Source organism: Dermacentor variabilis, chromosome 10, assembly GCF_050947875.1.
Source record: "Dermacentor variabilis isolate Ectoservices chromosome 10, ASM5094787v1, whole genome shotgun sequence".
In the NCBI taxonomy this organism is placed as follows: domain Eukaryota; kingdom Metazoa; phylum Arthropoda; class Arachnida; order Ixodida; family Ixodidae; genus Dermacentor; species Dermacentor variabilis.
In genome coordinates, this window is record NC_134577.1 from 76,252,988 (window position 1) to 76,280,254 (window position 27,267).

General features: G+C 45.0%; 1 protein-coding gene across 1 annotated transcript in view; it reads left to right on the forward strand.

The window, feature by feature from the left end:
- Nucleotides 1–441: 441 nt before the first annotated feature.
- Nucleotides 442–27,267, forward strand: part of LOC142560701 (protein O-mannosyl-transferase TMTC1-like) — a 110,711-nt gene continuing 83,885 nt past the window's right edge. Inside the window, exon 1 of the mRNA XM_075672962.1 lies at nucleotides 442–1,960. Within this exon, the coding sequence (XP_075529077.1) occupies nucleotides 1,251–1,960 (710 nt within the window). The 5' untranslated portion in view covers nucleotides 442–1,250. The remainder of the gene's footprint in view (nucleotides 1,961–27,267) is intronic.

A 27,267-nucleotide genomic window follows, 5' to 3' on the forward strand; every position in this document is an offset into this window, starting at 1 on the left:
CATTGACATAAATTATCCTTCAGGTAATTACTTTTTGTTAATTTGAGAACGCCGTATTTTCTGTATATATATTTAAGCCATTCCTTTATTCATATGGGCCTTTGTTTTTTTTTTTAAGTTCCAATTTGCCTGTTTTTCTTTTGTTACTCATCTCATTCGAATGTACATTTTTTATTTCGGCAGCCAGGGCAAATTTCAGCTGGACAGCCCGCAACTCGAGCTGCGTCCGTCCAACAAGCGGTATTTTGCGGCGCCCTCGCCTCTAACTTGTGCACCGACCGAGAGATGGCGGCACATTCTGGAGAGCCCTCGCTGGACCCCTCGAACACGAGCGCTGCGCCAGCGCCTCTCCCCCACACTCGATGCGCACTGCCACCAGGGGCGCCCCGCTTCGTCGGGTCAGCGAGATTCTCTCCGTCTCTTTGCCAGTGCCAGATCAGACGCTCGACCGTTAGCTTATTTCGCGCGCACGCTCCCGCGTGGTTAGGCACGCTGATGAACTCCGTATCCTCTCTATCACGCCGTGTGAACGCCTCTCAGCGTGAATCTTTTCCCCTATTCGAACACTGGGCCTGAATCTTTGCGTCTCAGATTTAGGTATCACCGTCCTGTCGGCAGGTCAGCAGGGTAATGCGGAACCGTGAAGATGTAGTCGTTTGAGTGGATATAGCGTACTAACGCGCGATTCACCTAAGTGTCGCAGGACCTTGTCACTGGCCCATATGATGCGTAGGCAACGAGAGGGGAAATGATGGCGTTTCGTAAGATGTGCGGGTCGTCTTAGGATAATTATACGTTGATGTATTTTTTTTTCTCCTCCTCAACCATTAAACAGCCCGCAGTTTGAGCTGCTGGCGTACAGAGCATGCCGCCGGCGTTCGCTCTCCCAAATGGAAGCAGGTCATCGTCGTCGTGTCGTACGTGTCGTTTACCCGACTGTCAAAGTATCGCGCCTTCTGCACTGATTTACCATGGATTACGATGTAATGCCTTCGAGAGCGTCGAAGGAGACAGCGGTCGCGAGTGGCCCTGCTCCTGGAGGCACTCCGGCGGCCGTGAGTAAGCCGTCCTACGCTGCACGTGCTTCGAAAGTGCCGGATAGTGCACAGCGTGTCCGATTCCTCGGTGTTTGTGCAGTTCATTGACTGCGGAGCGCTGCCGAAGAGAGCGTATGGACCAAGACTGCGACATCTGCGTACGGGGGCGTTTTAACCATTCCCAACTGTGTTTATTGTGCGACACTTGACGATATGGCCGCAGGAGGCTGGCTGGCCGGAGGCGCCGAATCGACCCTGCTCCATGCATACCTGGAGTCTTCCGGAGACGCGTCCACCACAACGGTGGGCGCAAAGGGAAGATCAAGTCACTCGAGTGGCGAGCGGAAAGGTTGTCATCGAGAGGCTCCTCGCAATATTCGCAGATGCAAAGCAGCGTGCGGTACAGGCAGAGTGCGCGCGTTGACCGACTCACTTAGGGTCATGTGCGCGTCCGCAGCTGCGAGAACACGTTCTAACTTCGAACGTCCTCTGAGCCTCGAAGCCAGTTCGAGCACAGTTCCAGCAGAGGAGCAGCGGCGGTGGTCGTCCCACTGCCATCGACGCCAACAGCCGCAGCAACACCAGCAAAAGCGGCGGGACGGCGTCGACTGTGCCGGCGCCAAAGTAGCGACGTTCGTGGATGACGGTGCTGGACGGAAGTGGTGTTCGACCAGTGCCGCGTGGATGCCCGCCGTGTGTGCCGGTGTTGTGGCTGTGCTGTGTTACATGAACTCGCTGGATGGGGATTTCGTGCACGACGACATGGTGGCGGTGGTGGGGAACCCCGACGTCACCGGTGAGAGCAGACGACACGCGTTGTCCTCGTCCTCGTCGTCGCTTTGGACGAACGATTTCTGGGGCCGACCGATGGCCGACCCCCGGAGCCATAAGTCGTACCGGCCACTCACAGTGCTCAGTTTCAGGTGAGAACGTGCGCTCAGAAATATCAGAAATAATTAAATTTTGCTCGCTTTGGCGGGGTGATATGCTTCGAAAGCTGGTGCATAGTAGAACAACGAATCGGCTGTGAGGCAACGCTGAGGTGCGCCAGTGTTCATGCTGAGACGGTGAGATTCTGTTCGCAATAACGAAGAGCGGCCTTCTTACCATCTTTTGAGGACAGAAAGTAGCAGCCAAGAATCTTTAATAGAAAGACACATTTAATACTTGTGTGACCAGGTGCGCAGCCCCTTGCTGTCGCGATTAGCTTTCCCAATAATTGAATCGTAGCGGATGCGACTTTATAAACTACCGATGAACCAACCTGCATAAGTATTACCTTCCCCCCTACACGAATACACGAGTTCATTAGTGCACTCATTGTGTATGGCATTATATTTTGTAGGTCATTATATACTCATTGTGAATACAATGTATGCGATTGTAAAGCGAAAGTGAAACAATTCAATCAGGAAGCTGACGCACACACGTCCGTGTTACAATACGATATAGTATTGTGCAATAAAGGTGAAGTGCTGCAGCCGATTCATTACTAAATCTTTTTTTTTTCTCCGAACGCGTTTGTTGCCTCCATTCATACCTTACTTTTGCCCGGACAGAAAGGCAATACAAGTATAGTACATCTACCTTTTTCGGTAAACAGCTGATAGTCCCATAGTCAGTGGAATTATGTAGGAGTTCACTTCGGCGCACCCTAGGGATTCGAGTAGACGAAGTTAGCGGCAAACAATGTGGCCAGCGAAGATACTTCGTTCACCGCACAGAAAGCAACGTTGATGTGCGAAGAAATCTCGCTCTAAAATTTCTGAACGTACTACCTTATGCGTGAAGAACTTTTTTCTGGAAACCTAAGCTATGATAACATAAACGACAAATGCAGTGGTCAAAGAAGAACGGCACCCACATTTGTCGTCGTGAAGAAATGTGAATAATAAAACTGTGTGGTGTTCGCACGGATATCGACACTTTTGAGGGCTAAAAAAGAAGCCTTCGCAAAAGAATGCCCGGAGTTCGCGATCGAAAACTTACAAAAGCAAAAAATAGCGCTACTGAAACAAGGTCTTTCATTTCTGACATTATGACAAAGATAATATGACAACGCTGGTAGAGCTAAATGCACTGACCAATCGCTTCATATACACTAGCAATAGTTGCGGTATTTTATAACTGCCAATGAAAACTTCCTGAGGTGTTAAAGTACTCCTGAGGTGACGTGGGACTTTGATAGAAATTCATATATATATATGTTAAAATGCTGCCCATTAAGTTACGCTGCGGTGTATCGCATCGAAGTTGAAGAAATTTCCGAAAGAGCAATGTCGCAGATTCCTTGTGGCATGACAGTGCCATCAATAATTTTTTCTGATTCGGGCGGTGGTCAATGAGCCGGCGACAATCGGTGGATAAAGTTTAGCGATGCACACAAGCTCTCCGGTTGAAATATTCTCATGCTCACTAGGCCACGGCGACGTGCGGAATTTTCAGATTCTCGCTTTTTATTATGTTAAAGCCCCTTTCCTCCCCCCCCCCCCCCCCGCCGGCAGTTTAGCCACAGTGTTGCAAACTACTATGCCCCGGGAACTCGGTATAGGCGTAGAAGAACCTTCTTCTCCCATATGAATTGCAAATGCAGCTCCGTTTTCTTCGGGCACCAGCGTGCGTCGGTTGGCGTTCGATAGGGCGCTTAACCTTTCGCCTTTGTTCTACCAGTTTTGTTTCGCAGAAGCGAGAGAAGTGCTCAGAGAAAGCACGCCAGAAGAAAAAAACTGCCGAAGCCCCCTCTGCCCGCGTAATGAGCCTGCACCAGTCGGCCAGTCACGTCAGGCGGGCAGCGTTAGAGGAGCTTTACGTTTTTTTGTGCACGCGTAGTGGCAAAATGTTCCTGGAAAAACCGTGAAACTACCAGACGCACGCTGCATTTTTTTACGTCAGCTCTCTATGGAGTCTAGAAGAAAACGCTAGAGGCGAGTAAAAGATGAACGTGTATCAGCGACATCTCGAATGGAGTTATTGGACTCGCAGGGAAACAAAATATTTCCTAAGATCGACAGTTGGGGTGGCTGAGCATTTGCGGGATGGGGGTTGCTTGGAAAAGCAAGAAAAGCTGAGAAAAATAAGCACCGTTAACGATTTCAACCGGTAAAAAAGGTGCGCTGACCGCTTTCACTTGCATACAGATAGCAAATCGGGGACTGTATACGCAAAAAAAAAAAGGTTCCTCAGCTAGATACGCATTGAATTGCGTATGCAAGCCAATTGTGACGCTGGGCATGTTACCAGTGAAAGCAGCTGCTCAATGGAAAACAACACTCATGAACTGAAAGCTTTCTGGATTCGAACCCCGAATACCAGGATGTCTGGGAAGGCTTATGGCCATTTTAAACGTTTTCTCACATTCCTATTTTTCAATCGCTTTGGAGGACTTTTCATTCGACCAAAGCAATTCTGTTTTAATCGTGCCTCCATAGCGTTGCGGCCACATGGGAGCAATTTTTTTTTTTACTCAAGCAATGAGCATTACCGCAACATGGTCGATGACTTCACATTAGTCTTGTTTTCGCCCGTAAATTAGGTGAGGAAGTTAAAACGGTGTTAGTATGAAGCACGCTCTACAACCTCTAAAGCCTCATCGCGTGCGGAGGTCACGGTAGCTTTTGTGGGATCAAAAACAGCCCGCATGAATTGAGTCACCATCAGCGATTAAGCATTCATATTTAAAACAGCGCCAAAAAAAAAAAAACGGACAAGGGAGGACACAGGACGGGCAACGTCCTGTGTCCGATTAAGCATATCGCATATGGCATATCCTGTGTGATTAAGCATATCGGTTGGCTTTATTTGTACATAGAAACGTAATACGTCTTTTCCTAAGTTTTTCATTCGACGCCTTCCAGATGTCAAAACCATTGCGTTCTTTAGTGTCTCGTCACGAAGCTGGAATTACTTCACAGATGGTGCTTCTTCCGGCGAGTGTCTAAAAGTATGCAGCAGGTGGCTAGTGCAACTCATATCGATGGGTACTTGGGCGTGCTCTGTTTCTTCATTGATTACGGAACTCAATTCGCTAACATATTCATTCGTAAATAAGGTCCGTCGACGGCTCCCGAATTGAGCAAGTGATACCGTTTGCTGCCACACTATAGTTTGTCTCCTGCACCTACGCACCGCTGCAGCTTACAAAAAGATTTAAACTGCTCAGTGAAAAGTGCGCAACGAACTGCATTCGAAAACCCGCTAAAGCTAACGCCCTTACACAAGTGCCCCTTATCAAAAGATACAGCAGCAAACAGCGACTATTAGTCAATGACTTGCGCACAGTCGCAACGAATACAGAAAGAACCCTTATACGAAAGTGTTTTGTAAATTTGTCTTCTGTTGATGTTTGAATGCTTACCAAGTTTTACGATAAAATATAGGCAGTATTATGAAATAGAGGGCAAATGAAGCGGGGACAAAGGCGCAGCACCCGGAGGGCCAACCAATGTCCTGAAATGTAAATCTAGGCCTGTGTCATAAAGCCCTTCTACCCTATAGCGCAGAAAATACGGCGCGGGCCGGCTATCATCCTACTACTATGGCGGCCTTATTATCGAAATCACGTTAGTGGAGGCAGCCTACCCATGACAAGCGTTTCCTACGGCGACAAGTACGGCTTCTTTATTGGATACCACGCACGCTCTACATCCACATTATAGGCAGAGTGTAGTCGATCACGTGTACGGGAAAACCATGTGTATGTATGCACCTTTTGGTATATAGGTATATACCTTATTTTATTTATTGCGGTATACGTATTATATGGTATGCGGCATACGCAGTAATGCGGTGTATATGTATATACAGTATTATTTGTATATACGGACCTTCTTACAGATGATCAAGCAAGTTTTCTCAGATACTTCTGTTGGGTCAAAATACGACGAAAGATTGCCTTTTACTTGAAAACTATACACACTTTCCGTAATGAAGGTCTCACAAGAAATAGTTGAACGTAAGGTTTTTGCCGTGCCTTTCTCTCATGCGTGCGCAAAAAGAGAAAAAAGAAGAAATCGATACAAAAGAAAAACACGTATTGTTTCTGCGGAAATTAAAATTTCTAATGAGAGGCATACGATGGTCCTGACCTGTTGGCGAAACATTGTCGACGACGTGCACAGCTGTGACAGGCATTCTTTGGTGCAAAATCTAAGGTGCCATTACAAAAACAGATTGCAGTTAACCACGCTACAGTTGACAATGAAAGTTACACTGAGTCAGATGACGATTGCTACTGCCTCACCAAAATTCAATAGTTGCTTTTTCGGTGACGCATCGAAGATGGTGTTAAGAGTTCCGGTGCAAGAAAAAAAAAAAGATTGTTTGCAGTTCTTCTGCTCAAATACTAGCACTGCCGGGTTTACGCATATTCGTCTGCTGCTCCTCTGTATTAAATGTACAGCAAAGGTTACGGATCGCAAGAACGTACATAAAAAGCCGCGTGTCAACATACCACGACAGAACAATTAATGCAGTCGGCTGTAAAAAAATCATTCGTGAATCAACGTCCGTACCCTCTATCACTTGACGCTTGTCCGCTAAAGCTACGATGTCGCACTCTTCTACAAGTGTTTCATATAAAATACAAAATAAAGCGAAGGAGTAGCCGCCCTTGTGTAGACCATTTCCTTAATGGTTCCTACCAAACGGCGAGAATGGACCGCAACGGAGTGCGACATTGGTGGGCCATTGCTCCCAGCGTGTAGCGCTATTACAGGTGACACAAAGTGGCGACTCATTGCGGCAAGTTATAGAGCGTTCCTGCTCTTCGGTAAACTTCACTCGCTGGACAAAATATCTGGAGCAGTAAAGGCTACAATGGGGATCTGAGCGTAAAGAAAGATAAACGATATTTCTCAATTTCTTCAAGATCTCGCGAGGATTACAGAGCACTCTGAAGTGGTTCCTCTGAGGCGGAGACGACCTCTTATCGATTTTGAAGCGACGTGATAAAAACAAAACAAAAAACACGTGGCTATTATATGTCGAAAAAAGCAGACCATCACACTTTTGTGAGTGCGCCTGCTTTTACTTCAAATAGTTTTCGTTTTTACTTCTTTCTTTCTGTTTTTACCTTAAAAGTCAAACGCAAGGCCCTCTTGTCAGATTCTCTGCTAGCGTCGGGAACAGGAACGTCCGTAGCGCTGTGTTGCTTTTTTTTTTTAAGCAATCAGAGCAAGGGAAAAATTTGTCGAATTTTGCTCCGCACATCCGGATCGGCTGTAAAACGCTGGATTTATCTATTGCTAAACAGAACAAGACACTGAGGTTGGCTGTGGCTTTACATCGCCAGCAGCGTCGCCTTAGTTTACTCTGTCTTAAGCACTGTTCTCCAACTCACTGTAATTTTGCTCCGTTGGCCGGAGCCCTCTTTATTTATGAGGGGGCGTGTACTTGCCCAGTATGCTTTACCATAACCTCATTTCCCATCCTTGGTGGACACTATTTTCGGCGCGGCTGTCACAACGACAGTGAATCATGCGAAGGCGAAACGTATTTTGTTGTATTAGTCACGTAGTTGGATGAGGGTTGCCTTACAGAAATCAAGAGAAGGAAGGTGTCCCTGCTTCGCAGAGCCTCTTCGAGACAGTTCTCCGTTGCTGGGCTCCGACACGAAATATGGTTCATGCCCTCTTTTATTTTGCTCATTAGTAAGAGCGTCAGAGTGTTCGGCGGTTGGAAACGCAGAAAAATAAATCAGCTTACTTCCGTGCCTTGACCTTTACCGAGAAGTGTGCAATTGAAGAATGAAGCCCTTTTCCTCCCGCAGACAGGGGATGTCGGGACAAAAAAAAAAAAAAATGTTCCAGGACCCTTAAGCTTCGCCTTTAAGAGTGGAACGCGACGGCATTCAAATATCCTTCACTGCTTCTCACGCTTCAGGGCAACTGCAGCTTGTACGTAACCGTAATTTCTTGCCGGGAAACGCTGGCGTCGAAATCTATGCACGAAGGTGAGCTTTCTGGCAAAACGCGGCCATCTTGCATGGGCCGCTCTTCTGTTATCGTTTTGCCCTTTTGATATTTCAGTCTGAAAAGACTTAACATAAAAGGCATGCGGTGTCGGTGTTTTTTTTTTTCATGGCATTTGTTTGTGGGCTGCCATTCTCAAAATGCCGAGAAAGAAGTTTGTAAAGAATGTAAGAACAAGGTGCGGGCAACTTTAGCGATAGAAGAACTTTAGTGCCGTATAGAATATGCGTGGTTCGGGGTGAAGTTTCTCGGCCGCCGACGCCGACGCCTATGCCGACCCTGGACTTTATGCGACATGGTGCTTTTAACGCTATGGCGTTAAAGGGTAGCCACCTGACGGGGTCTTGGCGCCCCACTAGTTTCCTCCGTGCAGCAATACACAAAGTATTTTCATTTCAGCAGACGAAGAAAGTTCTTAGCAGCTTATATTTTTTGCGACGCATTGAAAACACACGGTGTCGTTAAGGACAGTAATGCATATTATGCGCTCCTCATTGCTTAGGCGCAAGTTATTAGCACAAAATCGTCGTCTATAAAGTAACGCACAAAGTGTAGTTAAAGAAAACCGCAATATATACATGCACATACAATGCCAATATATTGTAAAAACAGATTTCCGAAAGAAAATTTTAGTGCTGGCGTAGTTCATTGTCCCTTGTTTCTTTACTGAGGCATATATTTTATGCCAACAAGTGAATCCACTCTCACCATGGGACCAACAAATACCAGAGGATTCAGCCCGGTGGTCATTTCTCGCATTTTGTTATCACTCTTTGAAGCGTTCGGTAAGCGTTGTCCCCGAAGGTTATATGTTTGTAACCAATCAGCAATGTTTACCAGGTCTGCATTTCATTCATATCTTATCAGCAAAACCAAAGCTAATCAATGCTGAAGCTTAGCATCGGAACCGTTAGTGAGATATAACGGTTCTCTTCGCAACTTCTAATTCTGCATGTTAACTGCCCGAAGCGAGCAACTGTAGAATGAAACACTCGGGAGCAGAGTAAAGAGAGAGAGAAAAGTAAATATTTTGGGATGTTATACGTGCTAATACAATGATCTTATACGAGCCACGCTGCAGTGGCGGACTCCTGGAAAAAATCTGCCCGCCTGGAGTTCTCTAACGTTTGCCTATTGCACCGTACACGAACATTTTCGCATGTCGCCGCGTGACCTCGAGCAACCTGCGTCCCCATGCTGAACAGAGCAGTGACCAGAATAAACACATATTTCAAGCAGCCCACTCAAGTAAGCAAACGTATCTCTAAATTCTTACCAATGTCAGGTATAGCGGGTGAGAAAATCCTGCAGGCTCACATCATGCTGCACCGAATTATGCAAACAGCGTGTGTAGCCCCACATAAAGCTCATCGGCTGCGGTCTGGCTGTCGTGCTTCTAGGACTCTTTCTGTACGCACGCGAACGACCTCACGCGAAGCAAAGTCCCTTTCCAAGGGCGTGGTTGCAAGCAACCGCGGCAAAAATATGAAAAAAAAAGAAAAACCTAAGAAACTCACTCAGTTGTGCCCCTCAGCTGGATCTGGTAACGAGATGGAAGCCATATACCCGTTAGGTAAAATTGCGTATCGTGATGGATTCCGCGGTTCGCATCAGTAACTCGGGAGTAAAATGCCGGATACCTTTTGCACGCAAGCTCACGTGCACGCGTATTGATCGGTGCCAGGGCTGTTCCCTACTGCAGGAAGAACCTGCGAACGTACGTAGGTCCGAAAGTGGAAACTGTCTGGTGCAGCACCTCACAGCTTTTCAGGGGTGACTAGTAAGTGTTCGGTAGTGGCGATGGTAGGTTGCACGACATGAGGGATGGGCAACAATGGGAGGTGGCGCAACATGACGAATGGGCCAAAAGTTAATAAATATAAACTTTCCACTACGTATTTGCTCCTCCTATATACCTACTGCTATACAATTTTGGACCGCATACGAAGCCTCGAATAAGACAGTGTAAATATACAGGAGTCTGTTATGAAAAAACAAAACTGACGTTTGAAATACGAGCGGAAGCGTCACGAACAGCTCGCAAGAATGGCTGTTTCTAATTGCGAAACTATGAAAAAGGGCGCCATTGTCGCTTTCCGGAAGTGACGCATGACCTAACGCGCGCGGGTCCTCGGCATGACCTCCGAGATAACGCGGTGGCCGCGCGGCTGCGACCCGTGCGGTAAGTGATCTCGGAGGTTTTGCGCTGGGACTTGCGTCCTAGAAACAACCACCAGATGCTCGCGGCGTATGCTTCGGTGCTGTCTAAAGTGTGGTAACGAAAAAACTAGGCAATTAGCCCAGCGACTTGAGCCGAGATTCATTCACTGGTAACTCAATCATAACAAATTTAGCCTAAATAAAATTTCGTTGCGGTTGGCCTTTAATCCGCTCAATTCTTCAATGACTAGTTTTCGAATGAACGGCAATAGGAATACTATTTGATTTCAGTTCATTAGTGGGAATGTAATGCAGCGAGATTATACGGCTTTTTGCAAAACGTAGTATTCTTGGTTTTCACAACACCGAGTATAGAATCCGCAAATACTTTGTGAAAGAAAAATTGAAGGTTAATTGTACATAGCTTAGAATTTGGCGTAAAGGCAGAAAAAAGGTCTTCGAGACGAATAAACACGTTTAAAGCCGTGAACTACAATGCATTTGCTTGTCGTCAATCACGATATACGATTGCGAAGACAAAAAAAAAAAAAGCCCAGCGAGCAGTGGGGATAGGCACTGAAGCACATTCTCTAAAGCCAATGCATAACGTAAATCGTGGAGGACGTCTAAAGGAAATTACAAATGAGTTTTGATGTTCGTGGGAATGCACAAATCATATTTGACGATGAACTTTCGTACTTACGACGCCTCCTGGTTAGCATCTCGATGCGTACCTTGGCTGGATGGGAAATGTATTTCGCTAGAACAGAAGCTTGGGCTTGTTGGTTTTCTATCCTGATGTTAACAGCGCAAAACGTAGATTGCGGATTCTTCTTCTCGTCTATTGTCCCGTCTACGTTTTGCGCTGTTAACACCTTGATGGGAAATGCAGCAGCTGGTGTAAAACCTGCAATAGAACAGAAAGCTCTTACAAAATCTAATTCTTCTATTCTCTTTTGTCTGTTTTCTTTTCTATTGCTGGAATTTGTGTGGTACTGTGTGTTATTTTGTATAGTATATTGTAGGCTACTCTGGCGATCCTTTGAAATACAACTAAATTGCAGGTCACTAGTCTATATTCATTAGTGTCATTACTTGCTGTGCAGTGAGGTACCTAGCGCCAACTTACACTTGATGCGAACTCTGCGTTAACGCTTTCGGACCTATTACCTGTTATATTGATATGGTATCCCTTTTATTTTATGTATGTCTCTTTTAGCCGGCCTATCTATGTTATGTACTGTCTCTGTCTTTTTTTTGTTCTCGTTTTCCTTTTTTAGCCAGGCAATTTTTATAAGTACTATATGCCTAAGGAGAAGTAAGAGCGGGCATCATGCATGATGTCAACCTCTCCTAAACATGCTTGTAGTAATTTAAAAAGAAATGAAAGCTTTGCGAGTCCGGGCTCACTTGTGCACAGAAAAAAAAGGGAACGGAAAGGCTGCAGAACTTTTGAGAAAGGTACCGAAACACTCAATGATGCTTTCATTTAGGTAGCATATCAAATGGCTCTGAAAATGACGCCTTGTAGTTGAGTTTATGTATTCATTATATGCTTTCTTTATTTGTTCAGGCAGCGGCAATTTGATTTAGATGGATTGAGATTGCTTTATTTGACCATACTGGCACATCAATACGTAACAAAAATGTACCCAACTGGTGAGCATAGCGGGAAACAAAAGCTGCATAGTAGCAGCTTGACTAGCACCGCCATCCCCTGATTAGAAAGGCAGCAACGGAAACAAGCTCACACAGAACAGCTCGAAACGATTTTCACGTTTCAAAGCGCAAAAACATTCACGACGTCATAGCTAAAACAACATTTTTCGATAAGGCCTATGCACAAGAAGTCATTGGTAATAATTCCTAATAATCAATACAATACAAATAATCATCAATATAATAGACAAAACATTGTTCGACAGGGGAACGCGTGTACACAATAGAGCAATGTGTATCTACGTGATAGCGCGACCAGCGTCTCCTACGTGGATTAAACTACATTCCTGGAAGGTTCCCCCTTGTTGTAAATTTGAATTTTGCGTGCTCTCTACAATAATTATGCAATGATCTGGTAACCTCAGCAATGTTGTCTGCACTAAAACGAAAACAAAAGAAAGGTAACACCATATTTCGAAAATATGACAAAATGGCGTTTCCCGGCCCACCCTGATTGTGGCCTGCAGCGGTTCGCAAATTCCGCTTTGTTTCGTTTTACTTCAAGGTGCCCCTTTGAAAAGAAACATTTATTCCATTGCTCAGAGACTAGCAGTCAGTTTATAAGTATACAAATCTCATTAGCACTAGAGACGAAGCCAGACTTTGCTCTTGCCTTAAACGCACATTCACACAATGTATGGCTGCAGAGGTCTACATGGAACACTGGCTTTGTAATATTCAATCTATTGCAGTTCATTTAAACTCCGCAGCTGCTTTGGCGTTTTATTTGCCGAGCGAGTGCGAAAAGTTTTTCAGCAAGGTCATAGGGGGTTCCCCTCAGCGCCCGGTGCTACTTCTATAAAAAATATCAGAAAAATTCGCCTATCAAATAGAGAAAATAGAGTTCATTGTAAAATATGAATGAGGCACAAGCGAAACTTTGAACCCGTAATAGCACAAGTGCTGTGCGTGCGTGTGGTGATATTTCAGGTCTATATTGCCTGTATTCCTGTGAATTGAAGGTAAAAAAAATTGTTAAAGTTTTTCCAAGATGCCAGCAAATCGAGAGCGATAAACCACGTAAAACAATATTGACTTGCTATCTCAGAACGTTTCACAACTTTAAATTATCAGCCTTGGTGTGTGTGTGTGAAAACATTTATTGGAATGAGGTCCGGAGGCTCGACTTCTTTAGTCAAGGCGGGCCGCTCCCACGTTGGCACTGTCAGGCCAAGCCTTTCAGCGACATCATGGGCCCTCTGGACGGCCCTTAGTTGGTCCTTAAACAATGGGCTTTGAATCCTTTTCTCCCACTGTGTCCATTCTTCAACGAGGTTGGGGAGAGTTACGGGGCACCCCGCCAGCATATGTCTGATTCCAATGATGCCATTAATCAATCAATCAATCAATCAATCAATCAATCAATCAAGTTTTATTTTCGCCGCAGACAGTACATTGTTACTGCGAAAATAGGAGGCCAGAGAAAAAAGCTGCATCTGTGCAGCTTGACTAAGCTCTAGCCACCCGTACAACAGCAGTGACACGACGATTTATTATCTTGATTCAGTTATATAAACATATCATCAAATAAACGATCAGGCAGTCCGATCACAAATGACAACTACGAGAACAATTAGAAGCATAAGCAGTTTCAATAAAGTCAAACAAACAGGTCAAATAAGGTTTTGTTAGTAAGGGCCAGAACGTTCACACCTTTCCGGTCTAGCTCGTTTAGTGTTACAATCGTTGCAGTCCATCTTAATTTCCCTCTCTGGATATATTTTATTAATAGTGTACGGTGTGGGATATGTACCAGTTTGCAATAAGCGCAGTGAGACTGCCTGAGTCCTGTTCAGTTTTGAATGTCGCAATGGGAATTGCCTGCGTCCTAAATAGTAGCGTTTGGTAATGTCATTGCATGTTATTAAATGATCTCTAGATTCCCTGGCTTGATGGTGAACGGCTCGGTTGTGACTGTCACGGTTAGCAAGTCCTCGTGCCAAGTCATGAGCAACCTCATTGAGGTTTATCCGAGTCTCGTCCACTTTTCCCATATGCGCAGGAAACTATCGAATGTAAGTTCTCATAATCCCAATGTTTTCAAAAAGTTTAGCTGCAACACCAGCTACGTAGCCTTTATCAAAACACTTCATAGCGGATTTCGAATCACTGTAAATGCAGGCCCACTTATTGCTCCTGATGGCTAGAGCAATTGCCACTTGTTCCGCCACCATGGGGTCCTTGGTAAGAATAGTGATAGCATCTTGCACCTTCCCTTGATAATTTGAGACAATGGCCGTATATGCTTCTTTACCTTTCACCCAGGCTGCATCAATTATAGCTGCCAATTGGTTCTGCTGTTCTATTTCCTGCAAGAGTGCTTTAGCTCTTGCCTTTCTCCTTTCGACATTATATTCTGGATGCATGTTTCTGGGGAGAGGGTTGGTTCTGATCTTGTTTCTAACGTCAGGCCTTAATTCTACTTCAGCCTCTATTGGGTTCTTTGATGAATTCAGTTCTGCACCTATTCCCTGTAATATGTTCCTGCCAGCTCGTGATTTTGTCAATATATCGTGTTGCGCTAGCTGTTGGGCCTCCGCGATTTCTTCCATTGTGTTGTGCACCCCTAGACTCATGAGTTTGTCAGTTGCAGCGTTACTGGGTATCCCTAGGGCTATTTTAACGAGCTTCCTGAGCATCACATCAAGTTTGTTAAGTTCTACCTGCTTCCATTTGAATAATCCAGCCACATAAGTGAAGTGACAGAGAGCAAACGCGTGTATTAGCCTCAAAGCGCTGTCCTCTCCTAAGCCTCTGTGTCTATTGGTAATTCTCCTTAGTAACCTAATGACTTCATCTGTTTTATTCGAGATATGTTGTATTGTTCTATAGTTAGCATTGTTTCCGTCTATGTGATACCCAAGAACCTTGATTGTTTCAACTAGCCTGACTGCGGATCCTTCATTAGTGTATAAGCACACTCTTGGCTCATCTTCCGGAATGTAACCTGTTGGTTTGCGACCTCTTCTGCGATGTCTAAAGACCAAGAGTTCTGATTTGGCTGCTGAGCATTTCAACCCCATGTCTTTCAGTGTGTTCTCTACAACATATAAACTTTCCTGCAATCTGGTCTCTGTCTGTCCTACATTACCCTTGGCACTCCATATGGTTATATCGTCGGCATATACCACATAATGTATACCCTCAATTTTCTCCAGATTTCTTGCAACCTTGGACATTGCTAAATTAAATAGCATGGGTGAGAGCACAGCCCCTTGTGGAGTGCCCCTATTTCCCAAATTCTTGGCTTCTGATTTAAACTCACCCAGCATGAGTTGTGTAGTTCGATTTCTAAGAAAGTCCTTAATCATGTTAAATAGTCTCTTGCCTAACACCATCTCCGAGAGGACGCCAGGTATTGCCTTATGCGTTATACGATCAAAAGCTTTTTCCACATCCAATCCCAAAAGAGCTTTCGTATACGCTGGGCTGGCCTGTATAAGCTGGTGTTTGATCAGCAGCATAGCATCCTGAGTTGACAGCCCGGGACGAAAGTCGATCAAGTTATATGGGAGGATGTCGTTCTGCTCAACGTATTTAGTGAGTCGATTTAGGATGACATGTTCCATAGCTTTGCCTAGACAGGACGTTAAGGAAATAGGAAGGAGGTTGTCCAGAGTGAGTTGTTTTCCTGGCTTTGGTATGAGGATAGTATTGGCCACCTTCCTTTCCTCTGAGTATACCCCTTTTCTCCAACATTCATTGAAATGTTCCGTTAGATAAGAAATTGATTCATCATCCAGATTTCTTAATATCTTGTTAGTTATTCCGTCAGGTCCAGCCGCCGATCTACTATTAAGACTGTGAAGAGCCGCCCTCACTTCACTCTCAGTGAAGTCCCGGTGAAGTTCTTCACATATGCCTCCCGTATATTCGGGGCTCTCGTCTTCTTCGTTTGGTTGTTTAAGTGGGAGATATTTGGCTGTGAGACTATCCATGATATCCTTCTGTGTTTTATCTTGGCTTTCCTGATGAACCAACTTAGATATAGCTGTTCTCTTGCTTGTCCTTGTTTCATTCTCGTTGAGCAAGTGCTTGAGGAGGTTCCAGCTACCTCCATGCTTGAGTCTACCATCAGCCGAATTACAGATCTCATCCCACTGTTGCTTCATGAGGGTCTTCGAATGATCATCAATTTCTCTGTTTAATTGCGCAATTTTTTTCCTCAGCCTTCTGTTAAGTTTCTGCGTTTTCCATCTCTGTAATATAGACTGTTTGGCCTCAATCAGATGCGCCAGCCTGCTGTCCATAGCCTCAATATTTGCCTCTGTCCTGATTTCTTTAGTGGCCTCTTTGACGTCCTCTCTGAGCTGGGTGACCCACGTCTGAAGGGGATCCTGCTCGGCATCTAGAGGCCCCACTTTCCTTCTGTTCGCCCTGATTTTTCTGAACTGATCCCAATCAGTGAATTTGAAGATTCTAAATTCCTGTCTCGGTATGCGTATGGTTATGTGTATGATATAATGTTTGCTCCCGAGATCCAAGTTTGAATTTTCCCAATTGGCTGCTCTTGAGTTGTTTACGAAAGTAAGATCTGGTGTGGAGTCCCTGCTTGTGGACGTGCCACAACGAGTGGGATACGCCGGATCAGTAATCAAGCATAACCGGAGATCCATGGCAAGACTCCACAGCTTCTCTCCCTTCTTTGTGTTCCAAGTGTATCCCCATGTGTGATAGGGAGCATTAAAGTCCCCTCCAATAATGAGCGGGGAGTTTTTGGCAACCGAAAGCACCTTGTTGAAGAGTGCTCTAAACCTCTGTCTCATGTCGTTAGGACTGCTGTAAATATTCAAACAGAAAATGCTTTGCGTCTTACCTCTGTTCCTTTTAAGGATTATCTCAACTAGAATAAATTCAAACCTTGAATGTCTAAGATGAATATCATGCTCAATGTATGGCAACTTTTTGTCAATGAGGGTCGCCAACCCCCTCCCCGTTTTTTTGTCTCTACATATAACGTTGTACCCAGTAAGCATAATTTCGTCCGCTAAGGTTTCCTCCGGCATAACTACTTTTGGGCTGGCCTCAGATGACTTGATCACCTGTCGCAGTGCTGCTTTTTTGTGTTGGAACCCGCGACAATTCCATTGCCACACGTTAAATCCATGATTACTGTCCATTGTTATTAGGTGAGGCTGCCTTTCTATTACCCCCTACTTTCCTCTTTGTGATGGCCCCCGACAATCCAGGAATGGACTTTATACTATCCGCCTCCGATGGCAGATACTCATCGTCGTCATCCCCTCGCGTCTCAATTTTCCTAAGTCTTTTCTCCGCCGTTAGCCTCCATTTCCACAATTTGTCCACTTTAAAGTTGGTCGTTTCCACTGTCTCTCTTATCGCTTTAATTGCATCTTTTATTTCATTGAGGGTTGAGAAGACTGACTCATCCTCGGAACTCACCGCCCTCTTTTTAGGGGCAGGAGAGCTGGATTCTCCGGGATCGCTGCTTTTGCTTACAGGTCTATCTATCTCTACACTAGCAGGGCTCGACTGCTCTGTTTTACGAAGCTCTACTACCTGCCTGGTCAATTCTTCTTTAGCTTTTTTTAAAGAAATTACTTCTTTAATTAATTGCTCTATTCTGGCATCATTGTCATCACCCACAGCAGCCGAGGCGCCCCCAGCAACTTTCGCCATACCTTTTACTTTGTCAGCCCAAGTGGTTTCTGGCGTCTTCTTCTCGCCAGGTATTGAGTCCCTTTGCACGAAGCGTACCTGCGCTTCCCTTGACTTGGAGCGCCTTCTCTCCCTGGATAGTGAACGATGCCTGAATCTGGTGCGACTCCTGGAGCGTGAGTGCCCATGTCTGCGGGGCGATAGTTGGGCGCCAGCTGTTGCGCTTCCGACTGCACTCTTGTTGACGACCGAGTCCTGTTGCGCTCTCTTCGACGAAGTTGTACGACGTAAGGGACTTGAAATCTTTGCTTACAAAACTTGTCACCGGTAGGGTGATCGCCTTCACAAAATTTACACTTAGGTACACACACATGTTCATTTCCTGGGTTGCGAGTTCCACATCCCTTCCACTGAACAAACTCAGGTGTTGGACACACATCAGAGTGGTGACCGACCCTTCCGCAGGTGAAGCAGACGTCGAATTGCTTCCTGTAGAGGTAGCATCTCACTAGTGTGGATCCGTGCCTGACAAAATTGGGCATTTTGAGTCCATCGAAAAGTACGATGACCGATCCCGACGTCTTGATGCGCTTGGCAGCCAGCGCAAGCGGGTTCAAGTCATGCACGATGTTTCTTGTTATTATAGCTTGCCAGTCTCTGATGTCCACTCATCGGATGACGCCTTTGCATGTGGCATGTGGTGCCGCTTCGTATGCATTTGCCTCGTATTCCGCTTCCATAATCTTCAAAGACTTGATTCTAACGAACTTCGCAGCATGTTCGGGCTTAGGTGTGCTGACTACGATGATATTTTGAGTGAAGTTCGGGCAGACAACATTTTCCCGGGCCTCCTCTTCCGTTAGGCCGGACGCCTCGATGACTGCGGAACCAATCGTGGTGGTGCTCACCTTGTTCAAATTGAGCCCTCCTCGAGGTCGTATAATGATTTTTCAGTGCTCTTCGGGCAGTTGAGGCATCCTCGAAGCTTTGATAATCCGATTCTTTACCATTCCATCGACGGCGGTTCCCTTGACTGCATGCTCTCGCTGATTACGTGGCAATGTGCTGTACTGATCCACAGCCTTTGTGCTAGCTCGTGATCTTCGGCCAGCCACTACTTGCCAGCCGTAGTCGTCCTGACCATTGTTTCCTTCATGTCCAGTGAAATCTTCATCTTCCATGTTTGTGTCCGCCATGACTGCGGTCAGGTGGGCTTACGAGGCCCAACAAAGGCCCTACTCCTCACTAAGGAGCAGAAAACGCTCCGTAAGATTGCGAAAAAACAAGCCCCACCTCGAATCTTGGTGTCAGTAGATTCGCCGTCGCTTCGCGGATCCAGTGGTATGCTCCTTTTCGTTGCACTCTCAAAACTGACGAGCGGAGCATGGAAAAAGAAACGGAGCCGATGCTTCCACGTCTGCACTGCTCGGCGCTTCTTCTTCTGCCCCATCAGCCTTGGTGACCAGCATCCTTTCCGGCTTCAGTAGGTAGCCTTGCCCACTTGGTACCCAGTAATAACCGTCTTTCTTCTTTGTTTAATTTTCATTGCTCATAGCTTTCTTAGTACAGTTCCTTGGGTGACTGTTATTGTGACAGCAGCGTTATGATGTCATATGGCTCGAGGCATTGGCGTTCATGGACCCTGATAGCTGCTTTCGTGCTATTGAAAAATAAGTAATAATGTAAGATTTATTACGTTATTTTAGTTCTCTCGATCACTTCGTAGCATATGTTGTGTTTCATCTTAGGAACACATATCACTACATTCATTCCCATATTTATAGCACGTGTTTGTTTTAGGCACTTTTGCAGACAATGTTTTCAGGCCTGATTAGATCCATACAACATACAGGGTTTCTAATTTATCACCCGTTGGCTACAAATTTTTGCCATGCGTATCGAGCTCTTTTGACATACATTGGCGTAGTGCCATGTTTTCTCATTCTATATGTTATAGAAAACCGAATGTACTGATTCTTAATTCTTGTGTTGTCATGTCGCCGTGCGGTGTTGTGTCGTAGCAGTATGCTGCTTCTTAAAACTCTTGTTCTTTGTGTTGCATGCAACTGCAGTGTTCAACTGCACGATCTGCAGTCAAAAGCACCTTTCTAAGCCAACAAATTTTTTTTCTGAAGTTCTATAGAAAGAAAAAAGAAACCGTAAGCATAACGCGAAAGCATATACACCAAGATATGTCGGTCAAAGTTTACTTCTAAATCAATATTAACCAAAAAAGAAAGGAACAGAACTTTTCAAGTGTATATAAGAGAGCTGAATAAGTACGCCGAATAAAAAAAATCAGAAAAAGAACACCCTTATTGCCGAATCCTGGATATACCAAACCATCGATTGTCGGTATTATATATATATATATATATATATATATATATATATATATATATATATATATATATATATATATATATATATATATATATTCTTCTTTTGAAACGTGTACACATTTGTCAGGGAGAAAACGAAGTGAAGGAGCAGGAAAGGAAAACGGAAGAAACGAAGGCTTAGCGGTCTTATCGCCAATGCGGATAAATTAGCAGCTCAGGAGTTATAATAGCGCCACGCGCACCGTAAGTTCATTATCGCAATTCTCAGTTAAGCTTTGGTTAGAATTGTATAGTGGCGCCATACACTCAGTGACATTACGATCGAAAACTGCACCATTGCAGTCGATACTCTATACACAGCACGTATACAGCGCAGCACTATTTGCACATCTTACGGCGCCAGCGGCTGTGGTAATACCGCCTACTATCGCAACCCAGATTGTTATTCATTAAACCGTAGATGTGCGGTCACTGGCAGTATTTCAGTACTTCTTCCTGTGTATTGCTGAGAGTAGTTAGCTGCGATATAGTTTGCTCAGTGTTTTAACATCACTCAATTTATGCCCTATAGTTTGACCTATAGGGAGCAAAAAAAAAAAAAAGCTGTGGTAAAGACATTATGATACGCTGACCGTGGCACCAGGAGTAAACGATAAAACGTGTGTTCCGACATTGCTTTAATAGCAGCACACGAAGAGACCTCATAACATGAAGACCATATCAGTAAACGCAAGAATACCCCTATAGGCTGAAGGCTCCGAGATACGCGCGTTTCCACTGCGCATGCACTCTTACGACGACGGTGCTGTCTGACAATAAGATTTCTCAGCATCGCTTTCATCGAACGCCTCGGGGGAATCGATGGCAGCGATGATATCGACTTTTTCTCATCCTTCGAGATCCTCGTCATCGATAGCACCGCGTAGCTCTCTCGACGCGCAGTCTTTGTTCCCGGAAGTGACGCTGCGTTTTTTTTTTCTTGTCGCTCTGTCTTTCTTTCTTTTTTTTATTTCTTTTCTTATCTCAGTGCTGGATGGCGGCGTTCTCTAGAGGCGACGTTCAATGTACCGCCATACTGCCACTTCTGTCATTGGCTTCAATCTCGCGGGAAAGCGCGACACTCCCAAAGCGGTCACTGCGCGGCAACGACGACGTCTTCCGCTTAGCTCCAACTTGAACCACCTGCCCTAACTCACCTCTCTCGGGAACGGAATATATTTTGACACCAGAAACACTTTGTACCTTTTTCCTCTCCTTCCCACAAGAACTTACGACGGTGACGTTCACTTGGCTACATCTGCTTTTCTCTTTTCTCTGTTATTTATTTATTTATTTATTTATTTATTTATTTATTTATTTATTCGAAATCGTGCACTCCACTCCGCATTGCGGTTGTTGCCGGAATTATGTAGATCTTTCATTTACCCGATTTATATTAATACGCTACTCCATTGGTTTGCAATCATGTACGTATTCAATAATAATAATAATATTTGGGGTTTTACGTGCCAAACCACTTTCTGATTATGAGGCCCGCCGTAATGGAGGACTCCGGAAATTTTGACCACGTGGGGTTCTTTAACGTGTACCTAAATCTAAGCACACGGGTGTTTTCGCATTTGGCCCCCATCGAAATGCGGCCGCCGTGGCCCGGATTCGATCCCGCGACATGCATTCAAAAACAGTATATTTTGTAAATTTCCGGGGTAGACCCTTCAATATCAGAATTTTAATATCTTCCATGTTTCTCATGCTCGGTTTCACAAACCTGCCGTGGTTGCTTAGTGGTCATGGTGTTGAGCTGCTAAGCACGAAGTCGCGCGATTGAATCCTGGCCACGGCGACCGCATTTTGATGGAAGCGAAATTTTGACCCCAGGTGGTCAAAATAATTCCAGGGACCCCCAATACGGTGTGACTCATAATCGGATGTTGGTTTTGGAACGTAAAACACTAAAGTTAGGTTCTTTTTCGGTTTCACACAACTGCAATTCCGTTGCTTATTGGCGCGCGAGAAAGCAAACGCAGCAGCAGTTTTTTTTTAACGTATACTTCTCAACAGCGTGCCGACAATTCCTACATACACTTCATCAAAAAATTATATTTAGTTTATTGCTTAGCAGCTGGACACGTGCAATAATGAGGCCGCTTTACGGCACTTCACATGACCATTCTAGGACATCAGTGCAATGTAGTATTTCTTGACATTTTACTTGTGCAGAGCGTTTTGTTGCGCAATAATAATGGTTTACTTGCCTGCATATAGGATACGTGAAATTCTGCAAGGATGCCGCCTTAGTAAGGTAAGAAAAGTAGGAGGACACATGGTGGTGGTGGATTTCCGAAGGATGGATCGGTCATGAACTTTCCAACTGAATCGGGGCGGTGGGTTTCTCCACCTAGCTCTATTTCTTGTTTTGTCTGATGCCTTACCTACCTTTTTTTTTTACCTCACAAAAATTTCCAGCGTCAAACTTTCTGAATCACTTTTGGGAACCTTGTTTTCGCAAGCCTCCGTTGTACGTGGTCTGCATAGCTTTCGGCAACCGAACCTCCAATCGCCGTCCACTAATTTCTACTGCGGATATGTGTCATTTCCCCCTGTTATTCATGAAGCCAAGAGCTTCAAGAAGGCCAGAGGAGCTTAACCGACAGCCATGTAGATATCGTCACAGTCTAATAAAACGTGCTGCATTGTGTGATTAAAATTAAATTACGGGGTTTCACGTGCCAAAACACTTCCTGATTATGAGGCACGCCGTAGTGGAGGACTCCGGAAATTTCGACCGCCCGGGGTTCTTTGACGTGCACCTAAATCTAAGTACACGGGTGTTTTCGCATTTCGCCCCCATCGAACGGCGGCAGCCGTGGCCGGGGTTCGATCCCGCGACCTCGTGCTCAGCAGCCCAACACCATAGCCACTGAGCAACCACGGCGGGTTGCATTGTTTGCTGAGAGGAGGAGGAGGACCTTAACGTCTCTTTCTCATAGCCACTCACGGGGATTGGCCAAGAGTGCGGCAGATTTTACGTATCTGCTAAGTGAATAAACTTAGAAATACATAACTTTGATGAATAAATTAGAGCGCGTAAAATCGAAGACGATACGGAAAACAGTCATTCTAATGTACCGCAGAAAAAGAAAGAAAATGTGTATATATATCTAGTTATAGATGGGACAATGATGGAAGAATGATTAATACCATTAACAATTAAATCGGTTAGATTCAACAATTAATTTCTCCACAGCGATGCATACATCCCTCTGCGAGTGTCCAAGCACAGAAGCCACGAAATACAGGAGCACTGTTTCCCTAGCTTTACAGCAGCGAGTACATAAGCCTGTTTCTTTGGTGTAACTCGTTTTATAACTTTTACAACTGCGCGTCGTTCTAAGGCACCTTGATCTCGCTTCGAAAAGAGCTTCCCTCCGAGTTATGATGAATTGTGTCTTTCCTCATTTTGTTTTTGCTTTCGAAGTAGTTACTCATGACCAGTTTCTTTTCCATCGTTCAGGAATTGCCTCCGCCTCTCTTACTTGGCGTTTGTTGTTCTTTGTTGCTACGTTGCCTTCTATACCGATCGCATACTTGCTGTTAAGCTTCTCAGTTGTTTTGCTCCACTGTGAGTCAATATTCTTCCTGTAGGTGGCAGTCCTCTACGCTTCCCGTTAAAGGCCTTTAAACTTCGTAAAGTAGCGACACTCTCCTCCTCCGCCTTCACACCTCTTTGTTTCTCTCTTTCACGCTCCTTCCTCGACCGTGGCGCCGCCTAGACTGCTCAAACGTAACAATGGCGCCAACATGCGCTCCTCGCCACTCCGTAGACGCTTCTCGAGCGAAAATGGCGCTGATGCACGGCGCGAGGGCACACGTGATACTATTAGGCCAATAGCGACGCGGCGTCGGCCTCGGCCAGAGCGCGCGAGGAGGAGGCGGCACTTTTCAAAGCGTACCGCTACATTACGAAATTTAAGGGGCTTTTCTTCTCGTCACTTGTCAATGACGGCTACACCCACTACCGTAACTGAGATTCTCATTACGCACCGTTGTAAGATATTGAAATGTCCGGCGAACGTGCGTGCCTCGTGGCACGCTATTGGAATTTCACCTAGTGGTCTCAGTGGGTACCTAATAGGTGTAACCGCATTTCATGTCAACTAATTTTGTTCCATAGCTATAATTTTTTTCTTCGTTTGTTCTTCATTCAGTTCCTGCCGCTCGCGCTGTCAGCGTCGAAAGATGGCGCGACGTGCACATGTCTCGAAATCTTTGCCACCGGCATTCATTTAGTAAGTCGAACATTCCTGCAAATATAGTGCATTCACCTAGTGGAACCTACGTGGAACGATATTAAAAGGGCACTTCAATAAATCTCTCTCAAGGGTTAGATGCTCAACGCCACCTTGGTATGCTGTGTCGGGCACTCGCCCTCCCCTCGGCTTTCTTTCTTTCTCTCTCTCTTTCTTCTTTCTTTCTTTCTTTCTTTTTCCTTCCTTCCTTCCTTCCTTCCTTTTTTCCTTCCTTCCTTCCTTCGCTCTCTCTTTTTCCGTTCCTTCCTTCTTGTTTTTGAAGCCTAAAGTAAACTAAGGCATTTTCGGGAACCGTGGGCGAAAAAATTTTAACGCCCGATGATGAAAAATTGCGCGGAGCCTTTCTGTTGACAAGCGCCACTTTCGCGGCGGAGATTAATTTCGCCCACGAGTAGGATGACCAGGCACCGGGCTCCTACGCATGTGCGCATACAAGGTGGCCGGCATTCTTCGAGAAAGCGTGCGAGCGCACACAAAAAACGCAATGAAGGAAATGCCTGCGTGGTAGATGCTATTAGTATGCGGGAAGAAGCACTTCAAGAAACCTTGTTTGCATAAAGGACGGGTTTCCTAATATAGCTAGCTGGGCGTCAGGCACTGTATATATATATATATATATATATATATATATATATATATATTGATGGAGGAGCAAGCGGTATGCTTGAGTACGGTATTTCTTTCTCGTTTGTCGCAGGATACACAGAGTTCTGAAGCAGCACAGCTTGTAATGCCGTTCGATCATTCAATACATGGTGGTCGTCACAGAGGAATATGAAACATGGGGAGTATGTCAGGCGCGGTGACTCGTTTGCTCTGGCGTTCGTCTTCTGAACAGTGGTCGCACGGTTCTATATTCCCAACCTCGGCGAAAGCAACTCGATTGAAGCGAAATGCAAGGGTGCTCCTGTAATTGAACGGTACTATTGGGTGCACTCTGAATAACCTCAGGTATAGTCAAAATTCTTCCGAATACCTTTGCAGCTTCCTTCGTAACCCGCTGCGTATTTTCTACACGTTAGAAATCGCAGTTCAGTCATTTCAAACGTAGGGAATACAATGTGTTTCTACGGTATAGATAGTATACGGCATTGGTCTACCTGTGCATGCATCAAAAACTGATAACAACTTTGGAGGGTAGTTGCACATTTTGATATCGTTATTGACGTGCGACAATGATGCTCATCTTCGGTTTAACGTCATAAGTTCCTTCCTTATCGTGTGCGCCTTGGTGCCTTACCGCATACATCACAAGCAGACAGACGCCGCTGTTGGGGCTATATAATTTTGAATGTAAAACAGCGTTATTTCTTGCATTGTACCTTCATGTAACTGCAATATTTCGAGTGACCTCACCGCGCTAATTTAGGTTAACGGCACTCTTGTGCGACGAAGCTGACGAGTGACTATTTTCTAAGTTGTTGCTCTCCTTAAGCAGAAATTTGTATTCAGCCATTTGTTTCTTGTCAATTGATTTGAGGCGCTCGAATTTTTTACTATCAGTGCGATCCTAATGCACAAATCAGAGCGCCCATTTTTGGCACGTTTCTCTTTGAAAATACGTTCACAGCACGTAGATTTTGCTACGTGTACATACATACATGCACGTATACATAGCACGTAAAGAAACGTCTGTGAATTAGCAAGAAATCAACGCTACGCCACTTTTAATATCACGGTCTTTGATATTTATTAGAAGAACAAGAAGGATTGTGGTCACTGATCTAGTCAACAGTAGTTGGACCTTGTAAACAAAACCTGGGTATCTGGTGGGTTACATATGGTATATATATATATATATATATATATATATATATATATATATATATATATATATATACACCGTATGTATTACCTATTGTGTATGTATGTGTATATACTGGCTATATTTTATTGGGTTGGCCTATTACCTGTATAGTAATGGGCATTTTTCGGTTGGCGGATGAATATCAGTCACACGTGGTGCAATTTTTCCAAAATGGGAAAGCTTCGCGCCGAGTTAGTTGGACCATTTGAATTTGTCCAACCAGTCAAATAACAAAAACAGCGTAAGCTGTTGTCCTAACGAAAAAAAAAAAGAAGTATCGTTCTGCTTGGAAAAACACTGCGCTTGCAATGTCGGAAATATTTGTACAGCGACAAAAACGTGAAGTATCCCATATTACATTCTCGGAAAAAAAATTGAGTTATTCTTTTAGGTGGAGCTATTGCCGTCTGCACGCGACGATTCCTTTTCAACCAAGGCCTTTGCATGGCGACGTTAGAAAGTTTTGTTGTCGCGACATCACAGAAGACGGAAGTTCCTGTCGCACTTCATGGAAATTAAATTAACTGACGCGTTCTTTGAAATCAAATATCCGCCAGAGGCGACCATCCCAAGTAAACACAATGTTGCTGTTTCGTCAATATAGTCCTTGCGCAAGCGAACTTCTGGAACGGTCGAGAAAGTTCCGCGAAAGAAGAGCAAAACAAACACAAAATAAAATTTAAATAACCTTGCCTCGCACTTGTGCTTATCTTTTTCAACAGCTTGAGCATCTTGCGCCGCCCGTGGCTTAATAGAAAATCGATAGATGAAAAATCAGAGCGCGGCGATCAGCGCCCCGTTCCATTTTTTTATTTTTATAAGTAGCTCGTTATCCCCCGCGCTCGTTTTCGTTCTGCTTCCTGTTTGTGCGCCCTCTCGCAAAGTCGGCGCCGTGATTTCGACGATGGGTGTTGTTTACGCGAAGTGAAATCTCGGAGCAGAGCTATTTATACCGCACTTTCAACGCCGCGATCTCTCGGTGCTTGACTGATGGCGAACCCGGCTGCGTTGACGATGACGTCGGGACGCCGCCTAATGCTTCCGAGTGGGACGATCGGCGTTACTTTCCTTATCGCAATAATTCACCGGCAGCGGAAGATCTGTTTTTATCGCGATGCGACCGGAAGCGGCTCTGCTCCATCAACGGAAAGCGTACAGGCATACCAGCTTTATAGGTGTCATTTCCTTGCTTACCTGAAAGAAGTTTAAAGCTATTCGGTCGTCAAGATCATCGTCACTGTCATCGGAAAACTCGGGGCTGTTGATAATAAAGTTCTCCGGCACTCTTGCTCACATGAGTCGTGG